This window comes from Fringilla coelebs (assembly GCF_963513975.1).
Source record: "Fringilla coelebs genome assembly, chromosome: 21".
NCBI lineage: Eukaryota > Metazoa > Chordata > Aves > Passeriformes > Fringillidae > Fringilla > Fringilla coelebs.
This window is the reverse complement of record NC_140047.1, coordinates 11,128,596-11,156,477: the sequence shown is the minus strand read 5'-3', so window position 1 is coordinate 11,156,477 and position 27,882 is coordinate 11,128,596. Positions and strand designations below refer to the sequence as shown.

Sequence of the window (27,882 nt, the reverse complement as noted above, 5' to 3'; positions counted from 1 at the left end):
TGGTGCAGCTCTGAGTGCTGCTCCTCGGCCTTGGCATTGCATCTTTGCAACCAAACCAAACCAAAGCAGTGAAGCATCAGAAAGCAAAACTTGTGTTTCTCATTTAAAACACAATTCTCTCCGTTCACTGGAGCTGTGGTGCCCGCCTGCTACTTCAGGTTACAGCCTGATCAGGAAGCACCGAGATGGCTGAGATATGTGTGCAAGAGAATTGTGCCAGTTGTGGAGCTATGCCAAGGATGGAACAGCCTTTAAGGCTTCAGCCAGTAATTAATAAGTAGCCCTAAGACAAATTGTGAAAATCTTAAAAATTATATGACTTGTATACAAGTCCCATTCTCTCCTTTCCAAAGCCCTGACTAAGGATCATGGAAGTATCTGTGCTCAGACTGGGAGCTGCAGTGAACCTGGGCTCCTGGAATGCAGACAGTTAAAAATATTGAACAGTGTAATGGATTATGAAAACATGAAAGCAATATGGTCTTTCAAAGTGTGCTTTTAGGGTGTATAAAAGTGACCTAGAACTTTTCAGTATTTCTCAGGTAAGCAGGCATTGAACCTTAGGAAGCATTTCCCAGTACATTTCCATAAGTTCCCCCTTGGCTGGAATGAGCCTCTCCGGTGCTGTGAGTCAGAGGAGGCCCTGCCTGCTGCTGCTTCCTGAAGTCCATCCTGCCGTGGGCTGGGCAAAGATAGCTTGAGTTCCAGCCTGCCTGGAGTTTCCTTGGCATCTGTCACAGCCACTGTGAGGCTGTCTGTGGCAGCAGCTCTGAAGAACAAAACCATGGAATATAACTTTCCATGAGCATTTGATACTTTCTATCTTACTGCATTTCCTGTTGCCCCTGTGATCTGGGAACCCAGCCTGTAGAATCCAGGACAGAGAGCTCAGGCTGGTAGTTGGTAACGAAGGTTCTGTCATTTTTACTTAGCTGAGCAACTGCTCTTCCTGCTGATACCAATACCAAGCAATAAATTTAGATTGCTTTCAACATTATTGAAATAATCAATATTTGCTCTTTTTGTAGCACTCTTACTTTACTGTGCCTGACACCAGAGAGCTTCCCAGTATACCTGAAAATGTGAGTATTTGGGAGGACCCTATACAGCAGCTATATAGATGACAAATATTGCCCTGTTTGGGATAGGTTTTATTCTGTAAAATACTGAGCATTCAGGCACTGACAATCTGCATGTGTGGTTAAAGGCTGAACTGTGTGAAGGAGAAGGTACTGATGGGCAGATTGATGTGAATAAAACAGCAGCTCTGCTAACCCTTCACTTCCACCCCTCTGCAAGAATGACCTGAGAGAGCAGGGAAAATACTCTGCTTGCTGGGTGGCTCCTGAGAATGCCAAGCACACCTGGGCCCTTCAGAGCCACTTTTTGGGAGACTTGTTAAGCCTCACACAGTCGTGTGTGCTCCAGCCTGGCTCAGCTTTCCAGCCAGATGATCAGTCTGTGGGGAGACAATGCTGGCATTTGCTTCTCTTAAATACTCTTTAATGTGCTCCTGCTCTGTCTCAGCCAAACTCCTGTGCCTGACATCTCAGTTTTCTTCCCTGAGCATTTTGCGGTCGGTCTCAGCATCATATCCTTCAGTTGATGGCATGAAAGGAAAAAGGGAATCATCAAGACATTCCATCTCATTTGTGGGTGATTTGTATAGCAGATAGCATTCGGGGCTTTTTGTTTGCCTTTCAAAACACTGTTGCTGGTTTTTCTGTGTTGCAGACTCTTCATACTGACACATATTCTGACAGGAAATTTAATAGATGTGCTCTTTCTTCTGAGGTGCTTTATTTTTGTGCAAATATGATATGCTGGGTGTAATTCAGGAATCAGTTCCTGAGTCTAAACCAGCCATCAAATCTTGTCCTAATACACAGAATCATAAAATCCCAGAATGATTTGGTTGGAAGGGACCTTAAAGCCCATCCAGTGCCACTCCATGCCATGGGCAGCAACACCTTCCACTATCCCAGGGTTGTGTAATTTCTTAAGAGGTTTTTATCTACCTGTTAAAGCAACTTTCCTGTGGAAGTGGAGCATATTAGGGAAGATTAGATGGGCATACAAGGAGATTAAATGGGCATAGTCTGCTGTATTTTAATCAATTGACCTGATTCATTAAAAATTCCACACATCTTACCAGGAATTGCATTTAAAACGCTAATAATATTTAAAACACTAATAATAATATTTGCTAAAATATCAGCAAAAGTTTTAGTGGTGCCAAACTTCAGAGTTGGATGTGATGATGAGTGGAGAGCTGCAGAGAGCTCTGTTTGGAATGTTAACAAACCTCTTGGAATTACCTGACTTTGTGTCAGACCAATGTGTTTAATGAGTCACAGAGCCATTTAGCATGGGCACTTTTCTGTAACAGCAGCTCATTCCCTGCTTCAGGAGATGTGAGTGGTGTGATGGGTGTGTAAATGCAGAGTGACTTCAGAAATAAATGGGGCTGGTTGCAGGAAATACAGTGCAAGACTGAAATTCCTGGTACTAGCTGTTGTGTTTCAGAAGTAGCAGGTAAGTTAACAGGCTGAAATGATGGCATTTTCTTGGGTATGATGTCCTGTGTATTTTTGTATCACTCAGTCCATCTTCCTCTTCAGACAATGGTGGAAGAGAAGAAGTGATTTTTAACCTCAGAAGTCAGTGTAGTCAGTGTGTTTATTGATATTTGATAGCAAATGATCAGATGGATGATTGATCTGGGAATAAACTTTCAAAGAAGTGTGTGAGGGAGCTTGGTAGCGCTCTTGGTGAATTTTGAGAGGAGTGGGGATAGCTGTTCTGAAAATCCCCCTTTTTACTGCCCCAAGAAAGGTTTAAATCCTAGGAAGCCAAATACATAACAATTACCCTGCAAACTGGAACGCTTTCATTTGTATTTATTTAACTCATTCATGGTTTTGTCACTTACGAGACATGTCTTTCAAAATACATGTGTAAGTCCCAATTTCAGCTTCAGAGCTGACAGCTTTCTTATAAATACAACTTCGAGGGAACACGTGAATCTCCTCAGTACCAATACATTTCCATGCAGCCCACATGGTTCCCAGGTGTCCTTGGCAAATCTCTGAGAGCAGACAAGACAGAAACCTTATAAATCTTTCCATCTGAAGGTACATTTGTGTGTCATGTCATCACAATAAACTCGATGAAAGAACAATTGCAAATCGAGTCCCCACGTCTCTTTTCCTCTTGCAGTGGAGGCTGTTGCCTCACAAACACATCCGTGTGGAGCAGGGCTGCATCCTCAGGCTGGATGCAGGGACTGTGTGCTGCTTTTGCTGTGCCCCTGAGTTGGGTGGCATCAAAGGGAGTTCAGGGCTCCTTAAAAATTCTTTTAATTCCCACTATTAGCAGGAATTGTGTCGTCACGCGCTGTGTTTTGGCGTGGTGGAAGGGTGGGTGAGAGGGGGAAGAAGAGCCTAGAGAAGACAGCTTATGTTTAGACAAAAATATCATGTTAATCAGCACAGATGGGATGAGAAATACAGAAAAAGTACATGATAGTTTAATAGGTTTTTGGCAAAATGTGTTGGCTTTTTTTTTTTTCTCCTTTGACTGTACCTGTCTGTGGCTCCAGCTCTGCTGTAACAAAGACCTGAATGATTGTTTTATTTTACATGTTTGAAGCCAACCATAATGAGCTCAGTTTTTATCCCTCTACATACTGGTACCAAAGTCTCCCAAATACAATGCTTAATTTTCCTTCAGCTCTTTGTGTTTGGATGGCAAGCTGGGGAACATATTTTTGCACAGTATGAAGCATCTTGGCAGACTTCTCAGGCCAAGTATCTTGGATCTGTCAAAAGTGCTAATAGGCTTTGTTGAGCTTCTTTAAGTTTCTAAATCATATTTGCTTTTTGCTTTTCTGCACTTTTTTATTTAAGGATGATTAAGATTGCACTTGAATTCATGACTAATCTAATTTTTCTCTCACATGTGCTTTTTGTATAAGGCTGTCTTTATCCTACAGCAACCCTTTCATGTCTGTAAGAAGCTATTTGGAAACAAATTCCCTAATTCAGCATTTATGGGTATTACCTTTTCCTCCACCTCTCCCCTTTTCTTTAATTTCTCTGTTTTAAGAAGTGAAGTGCTCAGAGAGAATTCCCTTCCTCCTTCCTCAGCCTCCCCAGGGAAGTGCTCCTGTCTCCCACCCAGGGGTGTCCGAGTGCCCGAAGTGAGGGGTTCAGTTCAGACAGCTGGGTTTGTGTGTGTGAAATGACCAGATGTGTTCCCAATAGTCAGAATTCTTTGAGCACAGGCTGAGCTCACAACTGAATTTGATGTACTAGAACTGGCCTCTGAGAGCTGCTTTAAGTTTTGGGATGTGGGTTTTCGATATTTTATCAGGCAGCTTTGAAGTCTCCATAAAGTGACAGAACTTTTTTTTTCTCAGAGAAGTATCTTGTATTCAAAAGCTGTGTGTGAAACATCATCACTTTTATTACTCCAAGACCCAGCTTCCCAAAACTTAGGGGAGAGATACTGCAGTTAGAAAGGCTTCTGCCATAAGATGAAATCTGCTACATCTACTGGATGTAGCACAATAGAAGGATGAAATCTCTTTGGTTTGGGGATTTTTTTCGTTTGGTTTTTTGGTTTTATTTGTTAAGGACACTTGGTTTTGTAATATCATGAGTCAAAAATGATTTTTCTCTCTCCCCAGAGAAATCTGACAGAGTATTTTGTAGCAGTTGATGTCAACAACATGCTGCATCTCTACGCCAGTATGCTGTACGAGCGCCGCATCCTCATTTGCTGTAGTAAGCTGAGCACTGTAAGTAAAGTGCACAAGAATTTCCTCTATTCACAGTATTTAATTTCTTTTAATTACAGTCATATGTAGGAAATTAACTGATTATCTCCAGGTCTATCTTTCAACCTCAGTTATGCAGCCCCAGCTCAGTTCTGTGCCTTATTGGGAGGATTTTGTGGAACTTCTGTTGGCCCCTGATTTCAAAAGAATTTTTTGGGTACAGGCATTTTTGTGGCTGTTTGGTACACGAATGTTCAAAGACTTATGCCATAGTGAAGTCCTTTATTCAGAATTTATTTGACAGGGGAAAAAAAGAGATAAATGACACTGTCAAATGGATATTCCAGTGACCTCTCCTGGACGGACCAGAGGAGTGGGCTAAAGTGCTTTGACAATGCACAGTTTTGCAGTTGTGTTTGATAAGGTTTAGTCTTAATGCTCCTTAGGCTCCGTCAAGTGTCTGAGAGATGAAAGCTGCTGAATATTCTAGAGTACTCTCTTCTAAAAATGGCTGGAGATCAAAACAAGCGCAGGGCTTGATTCAGTTCAAAGTTTTGTGTTATGCATTTCAAGGTTTAGCAGTCAATAAGATTGTGATTTTCTTTATGAAAGCAAATGCTCTGTGGTCGTGTTTGCTCTGTAAATGGCTATTGATTGCTTTCCTTTGTCAGTGCTGAAGATGGTTTAACTAATTTTGGTTTCTAGTGCCGTGGGCTGAGCACTCGAGCAGTCCTGGCTGAGGTACAGCTGCCATTTCCATTTCCTGGGGCTGTAACTGGTGTCTGGCTGTACAACCAGACCTGCTTGGTGCTTGAGATTCAAACTGCTCCGTGGCATTGTGAGTGCTCTGCAAGGCTGGAGCCATGTCCACAAACCCAAAAAAACCAACGATGATCTGTCAGCACAGGGCAGAGAAATGAGAGGAGTAAGACCTCAGACTTAATCCCAGAATAACTATCATAAGATCATTTTGAAAGTAAGCGAAAGGAGAATTATAATAGCCTCTGGCACCTGATAACAGTTATTAATAATGTTTACAATCAATCCCACATTTAACTGAAAGCATTTAGGTATTATTAAGTTTAATGCCATAGAAAACTTGTAAAATTTTAACTTCTCTATCTGCCACATGTTCTGTGTCCTCACTACTAAAATAAGGAAAATTCCATCTAGGTCTGGTAATGGAATAAAATGAAATGAAGGAGAGGTGTTTATTTCAGCAACCTACAGAATGAAAAGAACAGTAAATGATCAGAGAGGAGAGAAGAAGAGAAGGGCTGCCCAAAGCATTTCAGAGGTTGTGTGGTTGGTTGGTTTAATCTCTCCCTTTGTGACAGAGCCTGGGAAGAGGAATTACTTACCTGTCACTGTGCCTTCCTTAATGAGCCAGTTCACAAGTGGGGCTGGGTCTCTTTCTGCTATTTCTCTTCCTTTTGCCTCTGTCCAAGATAAAAGCACGTCTGGTTCTTGGGAGGGAGGGGTATTCATACTGTGTGTTCTTAGCTTACAAGTTTCTCTATAAACTGCTGGCAGATTGGAGTGACAGTGTGAGGCAGGTTTGAGGAGCTGGGCCGGAGCCAGCGGTTGCCGCTCGCCGTTCCAGCCCAGGAACATTCTCTGCTCTCAGCCTGTGCTTGGCAGTGCCAAGACCTTGTCCCTGGAAAGGAACCAAACCCCCCAGTCCCCGAGTGCAGCCATCCTGGGGGGCTGCTCAGGGGCTGCTGCCTTTGTTTGGAGCTTTTAGCTTTTTAACACAAAAGTGGAAGGGACCTGTTTGCAGTTCATTTCTGTTAGCGCTGGGAGACACACTTCAGACTTAGGGCTTGAATGTGGTACCAGGTAAGAGAGAGAAAATGACACCACCCTGGGTAGGAAGGCTTTTATGGTGGAATGAATTCTGTGCTACAATACATGATCTTAAATTCAAATTTTGATTTTAAATATCCTTATATCCTTAAGCTGAATAAGATTTAGAGGTAACTGAACAAAGCTGTGTTTGTTAGCTATTTTATAAACCATATGTACTGAACCTATGGAGAAGTTATAGCTGTTTGCTTGGATTTTGTTCTTCTTCTCTACAAATGGAAGTGCAGATAATTTCTCAAAATGTTAAAATGGGTATTCCTGTTAAATTTTGCTGCATATTCTCTGATCTAGCTCCTGAGGGAAAGCAGTGCTGTGTATTTTCTAATAAAGCATTGATAGGAAAGCAGAATTGATTCTTTACTCTCTTGCCTCCAAGTTACCATTTGAAGCTTGGGGTTTGTCTCACTTACGCTGGGGTTCTCTGTGTTTTTCAGTTAACTGCCTGCATCCATGGGTCTGCAGCCATGCTCTACCCCATGTTCTGGCAGCACGTTTACATTCCTGTCCTGCCCCCACATCTCCTGGACTACTGCTGGTAAGGCCCTCGGTGTGTGCAGCCCCTGGGGGTGTGTTCTGGAGGGGTGTGCGTGTCCCTCAGCCACAGCCCTGGGCACATGGCTTAGGGTGAGCGTGGAGCTGCTCCTGGGGATCCGGCTGGATAACCAGCAGTGAGTGGAGGCCTGGAAACCAAATTGTGCAGCTTTAAAGGACGTTTGCTCCTGTGCAGCTGATTTAAATGTTGTGTGCGCCTGTGTCAGGAATCTAAAGAGTTATCTCTTGAGGAAATGAGCCTTCCCTGGCTCCCTGTGCAGGAAGGGCAGGTCCCAGTCATTTGCAGTGCCAGCAGGTGCCTGACCCTGGATAATGGGCTTCTCACGTGTAATTAACACTTGGAGAGGCTGCCCCAGCTCCCCTCAGGTACCTGCTGCTCCAGGGCTCAGATCGGTTTTTCATGGACTTCCTGACAAAGGCAGGGCCAGGGGCCCGCCCAGAGGGTGAAAAAGCAAACCCTGGGGCAGGAGAGAAAGGCAGGAGTCACTGAACATCACCAAGGGGATTCTTGGGTGGCCAACACCCAGCCATGGCAGGAGAGAGCCAGGCTGTGTGCAAAGAATGATTTCAAAATGTACAACTGTTAAGCGGCTCAGAAATGCAACAACTGATTTCCTTACCCAGCCAGGAACTTTAATTGGAGAGGTAGCTGCACACTCCGTCATTGTTTGAGTAAGTCAATTTAGCAACAATTTATGAGCCATAAAATATTTCCCAAAACAGAGTCCACCATCTCTTTTGTAACCACGTGGTCTTGGAGATGTCATTTTTGCCTGGAAGGACAGAACAATCGGCTCCCTGCTTTAAGGCAGTATTTCTGCTTCCTGGTGTCTGCTGCTAAAGGGAAATGACCTGAGATTATTTAAAATAAAAGAGTTCCATTTAATTTTAATTAATGCCTGGTAATTTCTTTTGCAAATATGACATAAGAATTTTAGAGAGCTGAAATGGGAGCAAAACTTGAAGCAATAAGAATTCTTCAGTTCTTATGAATACAGAATATCTTGTTCATTCAGTTGGCTGTGCTCATTTACTGACTGTGCTGTGATGTTTTGAATCTTCTCCTGCTCTTTTGAAACTCACAGAAGGATGGATAGAGTGTGTCACTCGAGATCTTTGAAAGTTTTTTGAAAAAAGTATATTCCACCTGTGATTATTTGCCTTTTCCTTCCCATTTCCCTCTTGAAAGGGTTTTCTTTAACTTACTATTTCTGTTCCCCTGCACTCCTCACTGGTGTACCTTCCCTCAGAACTGGAAATGCTGAAAGACTGTGTCTCCCAAATGTTTGCTCTCAATGCACTTGCTCTGTAGTGGGGGTGCTGACTCAGTGCTGCTGGTGGATCCTCCATGGGGCTGGAATGACTTCAGTCACCTCATCCCTGTCATGTAGATTGTTGAGGACAAGGGGCAGGAGGGGAAGCAAGGCATAGACTGCTATCCTTTATTTGTATCTTTTAATTAGGGACTGCTCTTTAATGTATTTTCAGCCCAGGGAAACATTTTTGGTGGAGGAGACTAAAATACTGTCACTAGAGACCACAGCTTAATGCACAATTGCTTGTTCCTTTGAGTGCAGATCAAGAGAGGAAGTACAGAAGCACAGCTGCTCTGCTGGTGCCTGGTTTGGGGTTGTTTGGTTGGGTTTTGTTTGTTTAGAGCACATGCCAGCGGGTGCCAGAAGTCCTGGTGAGTGAGGTGCTGCCACCAACCCTCGATAGTCAGGCACATACAACTATTTGAATTTGGCCAGATCTTGTCCATCTATTTTATTGGAAATTCAAGCATTTGGTGATGTGAAGGAAGCAGTGTATCAATTTTCCTCACTACTTTGCCCACTTTGTTTCTGTTTCCATGAAACCACTCCCACTGTGACTGTTTGCTTCCTTCTTGCTCTAGTGAATGTGTTTAAAATGAGCCCTGAGAAGAGCCTGGCTTTGCTGAGCTGGGACACAGCTGAGTGTGTGCTGAGCCCCAGAGCTTTGTCATCAGGAGAAACAGTACATTTTGTAGGGTGATTAAAACAGTCTTTTCTATCAGACAGACAGCTTAGCAGCCAACATGAATAAGTTCTGAGAGCACCCTGGCACAGCTGCTGAACAAACACTTCTGTTGGGACAGTTTGCCCTCTCTCCAGGAGTTTTTTTAGCCCCCTTTCTCCTATTTTCTGAATCTGCATGTAGTCAATGTGCTCCTGGAGTAGGTGGAGGCGGAGCTGCAGTCCTCCTGCTGCTGGGAAACAAAAATTCCTGCCCAGAGAGCTCTGGGTGGGCATTGCCATTGAGCCTGGCACACCTGGGCACTCACTGAAGCCTCTTGTAGCTGCTCTCCTGGTGAGAGCTGTGTGTTCCCCGCATTGTTCCAATTTATGCCGTCAGGTTTCTAATTTGCATCAATTACCCCAATAAATTTTGGGAATTTTGTTGCATTTCAATGAAGAATGTGAAGAGAAATCAGGAGATTGCCCTGGAGAGGGAAGTACCAAGTTGTGTGGAGACAGCCACCGTTAAGTCAATGTTTGCAGAGCAAGACATGAATGTGGTAAATGTGCTCTCATCCATTTTGCTGGAACAATGAAGCAAAATGGTGAAATCCCTGCATAGCTGTAAATAGGAACCTTTTGGAGATCCCTGGGCTTTTACATTACTTTCCTGGTGAATTGCAGTATTTTTTAAAGCTGGGCTTTTTTCACTTAAGAAGAAATGTCCCTCTATTTCACCTGCTTCTCTTCCAATTAGTAGTTGCCCACCTCTTGGGAGCATAATTAAGAGGTCTCTAGTTTGCCTAAGGAAACGAATTAAAGAAATTGTAAAAATGCAACTGTAATAAATGGGCAATATATAGCCATTATGTCCCCAAAATCCATATTCATGCTTATGCATTGCTACTTTAATGATTTGATATTTACCTATATAACTCATTTGATTATAAATAAGGCCGATTGCCTTGGGAGCCAGCAAAGCACAAGAGGAGTAACGACCCCTCTCTTTGTTCCAAAAGGCTCACGCAGGCACTTTGTTTGAGCAGTAAATACATGTGGTAGAAACTGATACTTCTTAATTTTGCACTTAATGGCTATTGGCTGCCAGCAAACAACTTTGAGTAATTAGTAGTTGTGGCTGTAAGAAGCCCCAGGACTGATGAAGTGTCAAGCAGTGGGGAAGGCCTGCTCTGAAGGGCAGTCTTTAATCTGCCAGGGCTCCCAGAAGGATTAAAGGTTGTGCCGAGTGTTTCTGCCCTTTATACAAGGGATGCATCTTGCTGAACTTCACTTGGAAGTCTTGCAAGTACAGATCTACCCTGATCAAATATTAAAAACTGCTGGAGTGTTCCATGTCTCGGGACCTGAATGGCAGTGAGGAGGGACAGTTTCAGTGTGCCCTGGGTGGGGAAGGGGGGACACGCCACATTCCCCTGCACAGGATGCTAAAGGTCTACTTAAATAATGGCCTATGATTAACTCATGGTCAAGAGAAATGGTGATAAAAACAATTTATGAAGCCTGACATGAACTTGGGGCATTTACTTCTAGGTATGTTTCCTATTCAGTCATATTGATGAGTGATGATGGAAGAATAGAATCTCTCTGGTAGATTTTATTGGAAATTGTTATGCTCTTTACCAGAAATAAATTTTATTGAGGTTATTTATGCAGTCCCTGTAATTATTTTATGTGCTGTATTACTCTTACATGTAGTGTTTGTCCCATCAAAATTGAAAAGATGAGCCTTTGCATCCAAAGCTGATCCATGTATCTTGAGCCATAGCTCTTCTTGCTATGTTTGGAGATGTTAATAAATGGCTGGTTTTCAGGAACACTGCACTCTTCCTGCTTCCTTTCATTATGTTAGCTGAGCTTCCACTAGATGAGACACTTGCAGGGTTAAGACTTCCTGCAGAGGTTCTGACTTTGTACGTGGGGATTGAAGCTGTGGCGTTGCTGGAAGTCCTTAATTGGAACCACATTGGTGGCGGTGGCACCGGAGGGGCCGGGGCAGCCAGAGCCGAAGCAGTGCTTCATTCTCTCAGTATAAAATCCTGGCTGCTCTCTTGCTCCTGGGCTGTGGCCACTGGAGCTGAAGAGGTGGCATTTGTCACAAGTCGAACGTGTCCGTGACAAAGCAGTGCTCAGCTGAGCAGTGTCCTGGGAGCACTCAGACCTTCTGCCCTGGGGCCTGGGCGCGTGTTCCAGTTGCCACCTGTGGGATTCCCGGGAAGCAGAACGCTGGGGATAATTCTGTGCTGTAGCAGCCCCTTTGGGCTCTGTCCCAAGGGGCTCTCGGGGTGCACTCATTGCAGTGACGTGGGGCAAGGCACTGGAATGTTCTGCCAGTGAATTGCAAAGGGGTTGTGGATGTTGTATGTGTTTAATGTCTCGGAAAGGAAAAAAAATTGGTTTCACATGGAATTTCTACAGCGGGGGCTGTTTCCACCTCGGTAGAGCATCCTACAGAGTGGCAGTTTGAGGGGGTGTATTAATAAACAACATAAATATTAATATGCTTATCAGTAAATATATTTTTTAAGGTATTTCTCAGGAAAAGGAGAAGCAGGGATTTTTGCTGGCCTGGTGTCTCAGGAGCTTTTTCAGTACTGTACTGCTCTTACTGAGCAGTAGGCACCAGCTTAGAGCAGCAATATGGGAGATATTTTAATCCAAGGCAGTACAGTGACATTTCTCTCTTTTTTTTTCATCTGAAATTGAAAATGAGCTCTTTGAGCTTCTGTGTCCAAAGCGAGCTGAGGCTCTATTTTAGAAGTTGTGTCTGTCTGTGTGCGCTGCGTTTCGCAGGCAGGATGTGCCATATTTGCAATTAGCAGCTCTGGCAGCCTCGCTGATGGCTCTGATTGCGAGGGGGAGGCTGCGAGCAGCTCAGCCTTGGAATCCTGGACACGAGAGGCAGCTCCATCCAGGCTCTGCTGCTCCTGCTCGGGGCTTGCTCACGTCAGGGAAGGCACCTGGGGAAGATCAGTCTCCCCTTAAACACTGGGGCTAACAAAGGTGTCACGCCTGTGTCCCAGGCTAAAACCTGGCCTAAGAGCCTCTGAGGTACTGAAGTTTTGTGTCCTGAGGGGAATATTGGTATCAGCAGATGTCCCAGGAACTCTGGAGTTTATCAGGATCTTCAAAAACATTTTTTATGTTTCCTTTTACAAATGAAAACATATCAAGATTTATACTTAAAAGTAAATTACTTAAAAATGTGTTTGGACTCCTTCAAAGAATTCAAAACTTGTTCTACTGGGTGATGTGTATACATTAAATTAACCACTTGACACTACAACAGGGTCCAGTTTTTGGAAGAATATGCTTGGAAAAGTCGGTGTAGGCTTTTAGAGTTGCAATAACACATTTTGTTGGTTTTCTAACAAAAGACCCCAGTGTTAGGTCTATGTGTAATTGCTGTCCTTAGGTACCTGCCTAAACTTAGTCACTTAGAAATTCTGTTGTCAAGAGACTTTCTCTGTGTTACAGGAGTGGGAGACTACTGCATACTAAAAAACATCTTTAAAATATGGACTAACACTTTGTTCACATGTGATTTGTTTGTATATGTTATCTATTATTTTTTAAGCAAAACCTAATCCAGTATCCCAGTGTTTTCCTGTAGCTGATTTAATAAGTCGTGTGTGTTATTTGGGGTTCTGAGGATGTAAAGCTGTGTTTCTTTTCCTCTCCACAGTGCCCCCATGCCCTACCTCATTGGAATACACTTAAGTTTGATGGAGGTAAGTCTCTCTCGCCATTTCTGAAACTATATATAGTGGTATGATTTAGAGCCAGATTCTGCAAGCAATTACACATTCATTCATATGGTTAAAAATGAAATAATGCTGTTAATTTGGGAGTGCTGGGGGAATTGAGTGAGGCACACATGATAACGTGGAATGTTCAGGAGCCCTGTTTGGTCCTGGTGCTCCTTGGACAGACTTCTCGTGCTCTCCTCCCCACCCTGGGGCTTCATTGAATGACTTCAGAGCCTTGCTTGGACTCAGGCACAAAGGCAGAGTCGATATTAAACCACAATGTTGACAGTTACAGTTCTCTTTTAGGCTTTTGCAGACAGATTGTAATTTTTTAAGTGTTCAAAAGATCTGAAAAGAAGGAACTTGCAGTTAATGTTAACACAAAGCTGGCAGAGCACCAGCCCTCACAGAAAGCTTCTCCTATAAACAATTCCCAGTAATTCATGTGACTTTTTAAAAAAAACTCTAAAAGTGGAAGTAGCACATTTGTTTTTGCTTCCAGCACTGGTGAAACAGTGGATGACTTTCCTCAAAAGTATCAGGGGGACAACAAAAGATGCTGACTTAAGGTGCCTCTGAAATCCTCATCCTCCCTGACTGTACCCCTTCCCCAGGCATGCTCTGGGTGGAAGGAGGCATTCCTGCCCAGGGAGCTCGGCCTCCTTGGGGCAGGGCTGGAGAGCTGGCTCTGCATGTGCCCCTGGACATGACTGAACCTGTGTCCCTGCTTTAGATCCTGTGTGTGGAAATGGAGCCTTCCTGTTCAGGGTACAGAACAGTTTAGAGAGCTGGGGTTTACATCACATAAAGGAATTGTTCTTGTATTGTCCATAAAAATGTGTAATTTCTAGAAATATTGATTAATATTCTTTCACTAGGACAAGTGTGGGTAATAATGATGCCCTGTGTGTTTGTGTGTGCTGTGTAATATCCCCCCTTTTTCCAGCATTAATGGGAGGTAATTTTAGAAGGCAGTTTTTTCATGAAAAGATAGATTGAATGTACAGGATGTCTTTTTTCTCCTCCTTACCATCCTGGGTACAGATGATTTTTTTATGCCCTTTATACTGCCAAACCAAGTAAAGAATTGCAGCACAATGTGTTTGTGAATTGGTTTAAAAGTCAATATGTACATTTGTTTGCACATCATCATATGCTTCTGTTCAAGGGGCTACTCATAGTCACCCTTGGATACTACACAGGCAGGAGTGTGGGAATATCTAGGAAGAAATGTATTCTTCATTCAGATCAAGAAACTTCCTGCCCCACATCCATCCCAGGCAATCATTGGTGTGATTATTGTGGTATCTGTAAAAGATGGAAGAGAGCTGGTAGGGGCTGGGGGAATATCTCCATACACACACTTGGCAGCTTTAACAGATGTTTGTACTCACAACAAGCTCTGTGGTTGGCCTGGGAATGGATATAGAAAAGAAATTTAATAATTACACCTTGGAGTTGCTTTGTGTGATGTCTCACTCCTGCTTTGCTCCATAAATCCATTGCCTCTTCCTTTGTCTCCGTGTTTCAGACTGCAGGGCTCTGTGGGCCTTCCAAACTCCATCTGTAAAAACTCAAAAAAAGGAGTTGTTCTTGGAGAAGCCAATTTTCATCCATTTTAGTAACTCGTGAAAAAATCTGTTTAGTACTAAATCCAGTCTGGCTTTTGAATAGCCAGAGATTCTGGAACACAGACATGCTTTGGCAAAGTACAGTTATTCAAAGTGCCTTATCAAATAAATTAAATAAATAAACCAAACTGTTTTCTCTGCTCTTATGGATAAATTCAGTTACAGACAGAACTGCATCTTGCAGCTAACTCTGCTTTTTCCATTGAAAAATAACGTGAAATTCCACAGTGGTGCTGGATCTGTCTGGAGGCAAGTGCTGCAGAATTTTTGTGCCCTGGGCAAGGGAAGGTGACATTTGTCACATGAGCTGGACACTTCCTAGGTTACCTCTAGTTTGTGGTGCTGAATGCTCACTCTATTTGTCCCTTCCTTCATATGTAAAGTTGTGTGATTTTTTTGTTTAGAATAACAGTAGTTGCAACAGCAATTCTTCTCATGACGTGACAGTTACGTGTGTTTAAAAATATCTTTTCCATATCAAAATAATTTTATAAACTAGAACTACAAACTACTGGCATTATTCAGTATTCCTTTTCTCTAAATGCTGAAATGTCACAAATAGGACTTTGGGAGCGTTCTGTTAATGCACACCTTTGAGTGTCAGGAGAAGGGCTCATTCCCAGCCTTGCACTGTGGCTGAGGCAGGTGGACCCTTGCCCTGGTGTGGAGCCCAGGGAGTGCTGCAGGTAGGTCTGGGCTCAGGCTCTGCCCCAGCAGCTCCATGCCTGGATTTGTCCTCCTTGTGCCAGCACTAATGGCAGCCTCATCTTGCCAGGGAAGGCAAGATGGGATTTGGGATATAGTAAACAATTATTTTCTACCTCTAGTCTTGTTTCTGTGGGTTTTGCTATCCAAGTGTTGGAATGGGGCCTCTGGAAGAAGCAGAAGTGTTGGTGATTTTAAGCAAAATCCAGCCTCTCTCAGCTCGACAGATCTTTCCTGAGCTGTTTCGTACCTTAAAGTTAGTTTGCAGTTTCCAGTGTTCCACGGGGGCTCTGTAGAAGGAACAGTTATTTTAATGGAAAATGACAAATTTTTCTTATGATTAAAATATCAAGTCTATCCATTGACTGTTAAATCTAATTTGCTGTGACTGAAATGTTCTCCTGTGAGATAAGATAATCTCCTGTTATAGGTCAGAGGGCTCCAACTGATTTATGGGGGAAAACCTTGGTAGAAAATACAGAGCTGTGTTTTGTGCTCTTATTTTTCAGCTTTTCTATCATCACCTAGTTAGTCATTCTTTATAAGATTTCCATTTAGCAATCCATAAAGTGACTTCAAAGAAGGCTAAAAGTTTATAAGCTGTTGGATAAGCAAGGCTGGAGCTATCACATGAATAATGGAACATGCTTATGGAACTAATTGAATTCATATTAGATGAAGATAAGTACTTAGTAGTGATAAATAATGAGATAGGAAAATGAAACTCTTATCAAAAGAACACGCCCCTTTCACTATCTTATTTTCTGCCCGTGCACTGTAGGCTGTTTTAGTCTTAGATTATATAAAATTGCCCTGTGTGTCAGAAGCTGTGTCAAACGTAGTTGCAGCCTTTCACATTTTGTCAGAGGAAACTATTGTTTCTGCAACTGTTTGTGTAGGAAGGTTATCAGTGTGATGGTGCTGATGGAGGGGGTGTGCCCTTGACCTAGGAGCTCCCTGCTGGAACTGGGGCACATGTGGTTTTGATTGACTGCTGGGGATGGCTGTGCTGGGCGCTGAGATGGGGAGCTCTGGCAGCCGACTCCAGCGTGCCGGGATCCACTGAGGAGAACATCCACCCTTTCCTGCTCTGTTTGGGGCACAGACCCAGCCTTTAGAGCAAGAATCAGTCATTGCAAAAGTATTTAGTATCTTTTAAAATTAATATTCCAGTTATTCAAGGACTTTTTCTGGGACTTCAGAACTGTAATTCTTGCAAGAATATCCAGGATGAATTTGTGTGTGAAACTGCACATTGCATTTCTGAATGTTCTCCTGACCTTTTCCTAAGGAAAGACGACTCTGGTGTATATCATGAAAACTATATGAGTAGATTTTTGTTCTACTTCAACCTGGTATCAGTAAAAATGTTCATGTGAGGAAAGAAATGCTCAGTGAAGTTCCTGTTGTGTGACTCGGGGTAGGATATGGAGGCTGTTCTCACCTGGTGTCGATAATGTCTCCTGTGCAGCCAGGGGAGTGGAGCTGGGGCTCTCAGAACCCCCCACAAGCATTTGGGGAGCACTTTTGGGCACATCCCCCTGCTCCTGTTCGGGGTGATGAGGATGCCCTGCTTGGGATCCAGCGTGACCATAGCCCAATTAGCGTGCACTGAGTCTGAGCTAACGAGCCCTGAGCACGGGTTCTGTGAGCTTGGGCTCAGGCCTGACACTGCCATGGGAGTCCCCTTCCCAGAACACACCCTGAGAATTCATTGACCACTGGCATCTCTGCCACTGGTACTGTTAATTGTTAATTATATTTTTGATTGGGGTGAGAAGCGTTAATTAGCTTTTCCCACCCATTTATACTTAAAATCAATGCTTTTTCTACCTGTAACTGAGGAAGTGCAGCTTCTCCATTGGATTTTAATGAAGGGTTATAGATTAACTTAAATCCAGGTCTTAAACTCCTAAATGCAGTTTAGCCACTCCCACATATTCCCAATATGGCTGTATGTAGTTTCAGGAGTATTGATAAAAATGCATTTAAAATATGGCAGATTATTTATGGAATTGTCTTTTATCTAGTTATTGGGGAAATGGAAATGAGACCCATGTTTTAATAAGGGATTCTGGGGGCATGTTTGAGGGTGAGTTTTCAGAAAGCAAGCCCTGCAGTACCAAGCAGGCTTCCCCAGAAGCAGAGAGGTTTTTCTCGTGTGCCGCAGCAGCACGGGTGCTGTTTGTCACTCAGTTGGCAACAGCTGCTTGTGATAAGGATCTGGGGAATCACCTGTAGAGGCTCAGGGTGCCCGGGCGGAAGGGTGGGAGATGGGCTGGGGGGGCAGCCCACCTGCTGTGCCCGGATCAAAGGGCCCTGGGGTCAGGGGGCACATCCCGCTTAAGCAGAGCTGTCTGCTGAATAGCCATTTCAGATTGTAAATCTGGCCCTGATTTCATTAAGTCCTTCTGGCTGCTCTTGGGGCATGAAATAATAAAATTTTATATCCGCTGCCTTTCCTGCTTCTGGCAGCCAGATTGACACATTGTTGTCTGCAGCGTTGTGGTGTTTTCCTTAAGAAAATAAATGGAAGCTATTAATTCAGTAAAGACAAGTCATTAAGCAAATGGATTTTAGACTTGTTGTGAATCATACCTTCTTAACAATTTCAAACCCTAGTGCACAGGCTCACTAGAATGTTAGTTTTTGTTAGGAGTTCTGCCTTTCCAAGAGAATCGGTGGAAGGTATCACCCTTTTACTGTTACAACATTTTTTAAGATTCTGATCACGTTTGTATCTGGTTATAAAACCTCATGATCAGCTTGGTTTATGTTTTGGCAGCAATTTAGCCGTGAAGTTACGCAAACCTGGTTTGTGGGAGGAAGGGCAGGGGGTGCTGGTGTTTGATGGTTATGGAGGTTTTTTAATTTTGTTTTAAATTAAACTGTTCAATAAAATTGTTCACCTGAAAGAAGTTTAACTTGGGATTCCTTTATGGCAGAAAATGCAGAACCTGCCAAGTGTAGCCAGTGGTGATAAGATAGCATTTAGTGTAAACTGGTGTTATAGTTATGGATGAATACTGCTTCTAGAGTGGGATGGAGGAGCACCCCTTAATTCTTCTATTAGAATATGGTTTCTGTGTTTTTGTGAACTTCCACATAAAACATTTAAATGACTCAAGTGTTTGGCTGCCTGTGAGCAGGGCAGGCACCCGGACTGTGCTTATTTACGGACCTGGTGTTTAAGGCCCCCCGGAGTTTGTTTGAAAAGTTAAGAGATTTTCACAGTAAAGGTGCCATTTCTGAAATTTAAAGTGCTCTTTTCACCAGGAGATAAGTTCTCTCTGATTAAGTCAGTAATTCTTACTAAGCCATGTTTATAGAGGCCATAAACAATGGGTTCAGTGTGCTTGTTAAACCAGCTTTCCATACCTCTCCACTCTTTTAAAAAGAGACATTTAAAATAAAAGGCAGGTGTAGATGTTAGTTTGATTTAGATGGATTTTAGGTGATTAATTATGGCTACAAGTAATTGGGGAAGGATGGTTAAGAAAGGTTTGCAAGAGTGAGATGTGATGCACATTTTCACTTAATCTCTCCTTTTGACTCAATACATCCCTAACCTGTGGGAAAATTAGATAAGGAATCTGTAATGTTCATATTTCCTCTTAGTCCTTGCTTATCCACATTTCTTTTTAGCAAAATACGAACCTACTGAATACAGTCCAGTCTGTTGCACAGGTATCACTTTAACTCTTCCGGAAGTTGTGAAATATGGACTGGGGCTGTGTGTGGCTTGTGGCTGTCCCTTCCCATTCCTGAAAATTATGACAACACACAAACTGTATGTGGGAAAAAATTATCTATGTGTTTTTGTGATTTACAGAATCCAGTGGGGTTTAATGTGAGAATTGCAACTGAATGATGGGAATTTTTACTCAAATTCCAACAAGAGAGTAAATACTGTGATTTCCATGTTGGTTGGGTTGATTAGGTGCCAGGTTTAGTGAAAGAAACCTGTGATTATTTGACAAAAGCCCTTATAACTGCCTGATACTAGCTTTATCAAAGGTGGTGGTGACAGGTGAGATGACAAAACCAACTAAGGATTAAGATGAACTGGTCAGTGTGCATTTCTGTAGAATGAGCCACAATCAGACCATCAAAAAATTATATGTTTTTGAATGCACTGCAAGACAGAAGCTATTAATCAGGTCAGTTTCCAGTGTTTTATTAAATCTGAGGGCTGGTCTCAAGGGAAATCCACTGCCCTTGTACAAATATTGCAAATCTTTACAGTGAGGTTGAGCTCTTGGTGGTGCAGAATTTATCAGCTTCCTTTTGGTTATGATGATTTCTGGGCCAAGTGTGGGGTGATCACACTGAACAGCATTTACAGCCCCTGTACCATGAGAGCATCCTTCTGGGTTATCCCCCCCTGGCTGAGCCCTGCTTGGCACAAGCCTGTTCTGTGCTCCAGAAGAGCCCACAATTTGCTGAAGAGGAGGTGCAGATTCAGCACCAGAGGTACAGAAACACCCCTGGCACGTTCACCATGCGTGTGCTGCTTCTTCGGCAGCAAGCAGGAGAAGGGTTTTCCTTCTGTCTTGTCCTGCCAGCACTGAGGCTGACAAGCTTCTGGCTTTGGTTAAGTACTTTGCAAGACCTTTTTGTTGGAGGCTTTTAGACTCCTCTGAGTATAAGTGAGATTTTTAATTTTCTGAAACAGGAAGGAGCAATCAGTTTGTCTGGTGCTTCCGGACTCCTAGAAGGAGCGAGGCTCCTGGATTGCTTTAGAGTTTATCAGATGCAGCCAACGGGGTGACCTTTGGTTCCTGCAAGCCAAGTACCTGGTTTGTCAGGCAGTGCTGTTGCTCTTTATATGGAAAGCATTAAATGTAATATTCTTCTATTTAAGTTAAAGAAATGTCTCGTGAAGACCTAAACTTAAATGTCTACAAAGTGGGTTTTATGGTTGTTGGGGTTTTTTTCAGCCCTAAGTACACAGCAGTTTGCTTTATAGACAGAGGACTGAGCCTTGAAAACTGAGGGTAATTATTTAGCTGCCTAAGGCTCAACTTTGCCATTGTTTTAGGACTTGAGTTCCTTTCTTTTAAAAGAAATAATTCCCTCCACCCCACAAAACCTTAATTAAAAATTGAGTATGTTTTTGTTCATTTTCCTGCTCAGTAACTTTCATATGGTCCTGCGTGTAGGTAGGTAGGTACTTAAACATTTTTTACAGTGTCACTGGGAAATTTCCTCAATTACCATATTCTATAATTCCAGTTTTTCTGATTTTTAATTTTCAAAGCTTTATTTGAAGAGATCAAACCTTTGTGATTAGTTACTAAAAAAAAAAACCAACCAAACATTCAAGTCTCCTGTTAGTGGAAGAAGTGTTAAGTGTTTAAATGCTGCTCTGTTTGGTATCAGTGACTCATTTACTGTTGATTAAGCAGGGAAATCAGGTCTGGCAGTGTTTAAATTTGCTTAGATCACTGATACCTTTAGACACTCACTCACAGGTACTGATGATCATTCTTTTGAGAAATAGGTTTTTCTTTTCTCTTCATTGTGTAAGAACTGTTACAGAAGATGTGAACTTCAGTCTAGATCAGAAACTTTCCCTCAATTCATGGGAACAGGAGAGAAAGTTGAGACTTGCTGACCAGGATGTGGTAGAATTAAATTTCTCTTAGCTTTATTTTATTCCCCCCCATTTTAATTATTTACTGATTAGGCTCTCATAGGATCCAGTTTATTTAAATGCAGTTGTAAACTAGTCTTTATTAGACTTCCAAAATTCAACCTGGAATTTGGAAACCAGTTCCCATCCCTGACTTAATGTAAGTCTCAGTTCCTGGAAAATCTACTCTTTATTGTTATTTAAATGAATTTCCAAATATAAAAAGATTTGCTTGAAATCCTGACTTGACTAGAAACTGTTAAATGTTCAAACAGGACACCAAGACAAACATTAGTAGAGGTCCTTGAAATAGATCTTTGCTTGAATAATCACAGACCCTCTGGTTTGACAAATTTCAGTGTGCATGTTGTTAAGAACTGCTGTCTGCCAACTGAAGGTTAATTTTTTTAACATTGTAAACTGAATAAATAAAACAAATGATTGGAACTCAGGAATGTTGATTGCTTTTTAAATGGTTGCGGTTCTGTAGTGCCATGTTGTTCTGCCATCATTTGTGTCCTTTATGCATAAAATTTAATTTCCCATACTTACATTTTCCTTTCCCTTTCCTGAATTTGCTCACCTATAGAAAGTAAGAAGCATGGCCCTGGAAGATGTGGTGATCCTTAACGTAGACACCAACACACTGGAAACCCCTTTTGATGACCTTCAGAGCCTCCCCAATGATGTGGTATGTATGGAGTGACTTACCCAAGGGTTCAATTCCTGCTGGCTGTCACCAAGGGAGCTCTCATGGTAGCACTGAAGTGCTTTTCCTCACTTCTTGCTGTCCCAGAGTGTTTGGGAATGTTTATTTCAACATTTACAGATGTGCATTGAAACCTCCCAGTGAAAATCAGCTAATGCTCATGTGAGCTAGAAATCCTGCATCTTTAGTTAACTGTTGTTTCCAAATGAAATAGTGTGTTTTTGTCCTGTGACTGCTTCCAGGTGAGCTTTAAGGAATTTCATGCATTTTATATCCTGAGATATGATATGAAATGGATACCTTCACATTCACTTCAATCACTGCTAGAATTCAGAACTCATTTTCTTTCTCATTCACCGTTTTTATTGGTAAATTATTTCATGTTTTTAATAAGTTGATAGTAACGGTGTATAAATACTTGACATTTAATGGGACACAAAGACATCCCACTTGCTGCTGCAGTCATCTCCACTGAAGGAGCTGAGAGGGAAGAGCAGAGGAGTGAGAGTGTCAGGAGATGTTTTCAAGGCAGAGAGTGAATGTTTAGGAGAACGTGGCAGGGGAAAATCTGGATGTCCTTTGCTCGTTGGGAATATTGTGCTGACAGTCAGATCTGAATATTTTTTGTGCAGTTGAGAAACAGAATTGGTGTGCAGGGAGGTCAGTGTAAGCTGGTGTGTGAGGAGAAGCTGCAGTGAGGGTGAATGCCCAGTGCCTCCTGCTGTGACACCCTGGCATTCCAATGGGATCCCTTCTTCAAAAACAGGGAGCTCAGGAGGAAAAGGCCATCTTGATTGTGAACATTCTGGCTTTAGTCAAACATTTAGTCTGTAAAAGTTGATTCCATTATTTTTTCTGGCATTATATAGTTTTTCATTTTGATTTTACTCCCAGCATCCAAATCTGCCAGCTGGTCACTGCTCGTGCCATTATCCACAACCCAGGAATGACAGACTTGTAAATTTCATGGAATTATGTAAGAAATGGCTGCATACAGGGAGCACGGGGCCTCAAACATGTATATGATTTGTCAACAATCAAGTATTATATTAGATTTTATGAGACTTCATTAAAGGAGCTGTTGTGGGCACACTGTAGAACATCAGAAGAGACTTCTCCAATAAACACAGAACTTCAAGCTTTGGAATGTAATAAATTTTAAGAGACTTCCTTCCTTTCATTATTTACTTTTACTTCACTTTTATAACAGTAGAGAGTTGTGTTTTATTAGTTCAAATTTCTTGATTCAGTTTTCCACAGGTTTATTTAAGAGCTCCATTTTATCTCAGAGGATGTTGAGAGCAGAGCAGAGGAAGTGCTGCCAGCAAATTCAATTAACTGGCAGGGCTCACCAGTAGCATATATGGGGTATTTTTTTTCACAACTGCCATATAAATACAGCTGGGATTAATATTTTTCACAACAAAGCTTTAAATCGAGTCGTGTTGCGTTGTGTAATTAATGTTTGGGCTGGGGGTTTATTGGGATTTAGCTCTGGAGCATTGTTGCAGTTACCTGGATGAAGCAGCTCCTCCTCCAGGTCTCTCCCTTCACACGGTTCCAGAGTTGGCTTTGACCACTAGAGAGCAGCTGCTCTGCTGTGCAAGAATTGAATTTCTGTCAGTTCTTTCATGCATCATGTGTTTGGAACTGTAAGTGGATCAAGTTGTTCATCTCAGCAGGGAGATGCTAAAGCCAATCCATTATACTTTTTTTTTTTTTTTCTTTTCTTTTTCTTTCCTTTTTGCTTCCCTGGGAGATTTTGGGAGTGTGTCTCCCCACTGGTCTTAGTCTAAGTAGATGCATTTATGATCTGAGAAACTAAAAATGTCTTCAAGAGTTTCCTGATCATAAATGCCTGTTAAGTCAAACTACTCTGCCAGTTTTGCTACTTAATGTGAGCAGTAAGCAATTCATGCACTGCTGAATAGACAAAATTTACTTTGCTAAATTAAATCTATCTATATTCATCAGTGAGCAAAAACATCTTCTCTGTGGTGCATTCACCATCAGGTAATTAATCCAGTGGAAAATTTCTAAAAGCTGTTTTCCCTCTCTCCTTGAACTGCTTTTTAAATCCAGTGAAGGAAGACTTACGATTATTTTAGAGCCTCAGGTTGTGAGTTGTTCTTGAGTTTCATGATAGTGATGTCGCTACCTAAACTGGTTCTTGGAAATCGAGAATAAACTGTTCTTTATTCTTTAATTCTTAGGATCCAAACAAATACAGGACCCAGTGAAAGGTCTTTCCAGTTAGAATTTGTGTCAGAGGAGCTGGACAGGATTGAGGCAGTTCCAGCAGAGCCAACTCAATTTGCCCCAGTTTACCTCAGCAGTACCTGCTGGCTGTCAGGCTTCTGAAGTGGTCAGGTCATGTCCCTGAAAATCAAGATTTGTACTACTGTGTTACTGATTAACTATTTGAAATGTGAAAACCTGCCCCTTCTTCACCTTCTGCTTCTGATGTATTGCTGGAAATCTGGCAGCATGAGAGCACCCTGGGAAGTAACTTTCCTTTTAAAATAATCAATATTAAAAAAAGAGATTTATTAAGGACTGTGATTACAATAAGTGCATCTGCTGCTGACAAGTCTCCTACACCACCGTCTGTGTTGCAGCGAATAGCAAAGAGGGGGTAGTAATTTTTTTTTTATGCAACCCGTATGGATTTTTCATGTATTTCCAAATAAGTGTCATCTTCTAGTCATAGTTGTAGTCAGAGCCCCACGTTACAAGGAAAAAAGTATGAGCTTGCTCTGTCAGCTCGTGTTGCTAAATGAAGGCCTGGGGGTGGCTGGGGCCTCTGGTGTCCCAGCTCAGCTGTGGGGCTCCTGCTGCCCCCCTGCAGCAGGGCTGCTGGTTCTCACTCAGGGAATGAATGAGCTGCTTCCAGGGCAGCCAGGAGTGCCAAACTGCAGCCAAACCATCTTCCTAAAGGTGAATCCATTTTTATTTCTCTGGCTATGTTTGCAGTAGAACATTTCTTGCTTTATTCATGTTGACAACTGAAAAGCCTTGGACCTAATTAAAAGAATTTCCACTAGCACCTTTACTGAACCATTTCATTCTGCTGCATTGCACAGATTGCATTCTGAAACATGGTGAGAGTTGAAATTGGACCTTTAAACTTCAACTGCCAGAAGTATAAAAATCTTCTTTAAAAACATTCTCAGGGTAGACTGCATGTATGTGTGTCTGTTTGGCTAGAAATAATCCTCATTTTCAGTGGTCATAATTTGAGGTTTTTAAAAAGTATTTTAGGCAGGAAACAACCCTAATGCTGCTTCTATTCTCTACTTTGTATTACCTACCATTTTTTTCCACAGAGTACACGTGAGGGTGTTTTGGGGTGTTTGCTGCTCGTATATTTAAATATGACATTGTTAACATTTTTTTGTTACAAAATTGACATGCCTATTGCAGTAATCCCACATATATAAAATGGACATCCTACAATGCTCGAGGAAGTAGCAAAATACCAGTCAATATTCTGCTTCTGTCCCAGCCAGGGGAGCTGAAGCACAGAAAGGCTGTGACCAGCATTCTGCACTCCTGGTTTGTTTAAAACATAGAGCTTTTTCCTTCTATATAGATGGAAGGTTCTGTATCTTCACATGAATGTTTACAGAAAAGCCCTTATAACAGTGTTGGAGGTGGATTTGAAAGTTTTTCAGAGCTCTGGATATTTTATTATACTTTTAAGAACTATCTTTAAATAGTTTATATAAGTTAATATAGAAAATAAAAGCATATTTCAACCTCAGAAGTCTAGACCCCTTCAAACGTTAAGTATGCTGTTTGGGTTTGAAAATCTGGTGAAGCTTTTATATTTAGAGGATCACAGAACTCCTTGAGGAACATTATTTCACTGAATAGGAGTCAGTTTATTTTACGGGCTTTAGACTAAATCTGGTATCGTGTGTTATGTTAATATGGGTTTGTGGGCTCATTAATGCGTGGATCATTGGCATAAGCATTCAGATTTATAAACAGTGCTGGACACGCTCTTGGTTATTTCTGTTAGGCTAAATAATGAAACGCCTTTTACAGCAGAATCTGCAGAAGATGTAAAAGGAAATGTCTTTGCAACTGTTTTAGTAAACACAAGTGCAAAGATAACATCTAAAAGGAAAGTGAGTAGTGCCCTGCATGGATTCTGTATTTAACACCTCTGGAGCATGACAAGGAGTCACTGTGGAGCCCCAAAGCCAAGGCTGCTGCAGGAGGAAGCTGAGGTAGGGGTGTGCTACCGGAGGGATGAACTGAGGCACTCACACACAGTTCAGGAAAATCAGGCTGCTCTGGGCAGCACCCAAGGCTGAGAACATTCAACTCATCTGTAGGATTTTGGAGATACGGATGAAGCCAGAGCAAGCTTTCATTGGGAGCTGGAGGATGGGAAGAAGGTGTTGAATGTTAATTTGAATATTTGAACCATCAGCTTATGTTTTATGAGATGTAATTCATACTCTCTGAACATAGTTAGTTATGGTCACTACTAGAGGATCCGCTCACTCTGTCAATAATATTCCTACAGTGTTTCTTGCATAGTGTGAATGAAGAACACAGAGCTACCCCACGGAGATACATTTTCAGTATGGCATTTGGAGAAGTAAGATTTACTAATTATTGGCTCTTTCTGTTAAATTCATCATATAGATATTTATGGAGTCAGTCATGTTCTCCTGCAAATCGGGTTAACTAGGGATTTCCTGCCGTTCTGCTTTCCCCCTGAAATTGTGGCTCCTGCCTGTTTTCTGTGTCGCATATCTCACTAAACTCGGGCTTTGTGCGTGGCATGGCCGCAGCCTCTAAAAGCACCACCTGGATTCCTTTCCAGAACCGGCACCTGGGTATTTGGGTTTGTCTTGCTCTGCGTTGTGAGATCTGTGTCAGAGCCTCAGCGTGTCCCGGTTCTGTCTGCGGCGCCAAAGGCCGTGAGGGAATCCTGAGGGGGCCGTGAGGGGCCGTGAGGGGATCCTGAGGGGGCCGTGAGGGAGCCGTGAGGGGCCGTGAGGGAATCCTGAGGGGCGGCCGGGGCAGGACACAGCGGATCCTGGGCACGGGTGAGCTCTCGGCAAACAACTCCAAAAATGTGTAAGAACAGGCAAAAAGCCCCAGATGACAGAGAGGAAAAGTATGAGGAGTAACGAATGGCGGGAGGAGCTGTCGCGACTGACATCAGAGGAGGAGAGGCGGCGCTGGGGCGGGGAGTTGGGCCGGTGAAAGGTGGCGGCGGGGCGAGGTGTTTAAGTTTCCGTCATTGTTTCTCACTATCTGACTGTATTTTAACTGCCAATACATTAAATTAATTTTCCACACTGGAGCCTGTGGCTCATGGGTACAGATCTCCTTGAGTCCCCGAGCCCGGTGTGCGTGTTTGCCCCGAGTGCTGCTGAGGGGGAGCGGGAGGGCGGCTGGGCCGGGAGCCTGCTGAGGTATCCGCACGGCCAGGAACACAGCCCTGGCGGGTCACTGCCCGTTCGAGCTCTGAAATGCGAGGGAATTTAACTTTAAAAACTCCTTGTATTTGTGGCGAATAGATTTTTCAGACCTTCAGGATTTTTTCCTAGCCTTGGTGGTGATGGATGGCCTGGTTGTGTGGAGCAGTTTCTCTTACTAATCTGATGTTTGAATTAATTTAGCTGCAATTGTTTCATGGATTCTAATCAAGAGTGGCACAGTTTCATAGACTACCTTTAAAAGAGTACTCAACAGCATGTTAACAGTGGATTTTAAGTAGGAGAGAAGGTTCAGTGAAGCTTTTAGTATCCTATTGGCTTCTGAATAGAATCCAAACATATCTTAGAGAAGCAAAACAGCTTGAAAAGTAATGCTCTTAGAACTGAAAAATTCATCTCTGAATTCACAATGTCACCTTTTGTCATAACTGCGGCTGTGGTTAGTACATTTTTCATTTAGCTGTGCCCCTATGTGTTACTCTTTGTTTGTGATATGAGAGTGATCTAGACCTGCTGTGTGATTTCAGGTTTCTGCACTGAAGAACAGATTGAAGAAAGTCTCTACAACCACTGGAGATGGCGTTGCAAGAGCATTTCTAAAAGCACAAGCAGCTTTCTTTGGGAGCTACAGAAACGCCCTGAAAATTGAACCTGTAAGTAGGCAATTAGTTGGCATAAAATGTAAATGTGCTGCTGTGGTGGAGGAAAAAACCTAACAATTCAAAGTATAGCATAACCTCCTCTTCCTAAGGTCAGCATGGTGGCTCTTTGGCTGACTAGTACTGAAAACAGTGTT

General features: G+C 42.5%; 1 protein-coding gene across 7 annotated transcripts in view; it reads left to right on the top strand.

Annotated features, from left to right (window-relative positions):
• Positions 1-27,882, top strand: part of DENND1A (DENN domain containing 1A) — a gene marked incomplete at its 3' end in the record, with an annotated part of 147,731 nt that overhangs the window by 65,141 nt on the left and 54,708 nt on the right. For all 7 annotated transcript variants that reach the window (XM_084219797.1, XM_084219795.1, XM_084219798.1 and 4 more), the window contains exons 8-13: positions 1,029-1,082; positions 4,691-4,801; positions 7,081-7,181; positions 12,881-12,926; positions 21,505-21,606; positions 27,614-27,739. In XM_084219797.1, the coding sequence (XP_084075923.1) occupies positions 1,029-1,082; positions 4,691-4,801; positions 7,081-7,181; positions 12,881-12,926; positions 21,505-21,606; positions 27,614-27,739 (540 nt within the window). The remainder of the gene's footprint in view (positions 1-1,028; positions 1,083-4,690; positions 4,802-7,080; positions 7,182-12,880; positions 12,927-21,504; positions 21,607-27,613; positions 27,740-27,882) is intronic.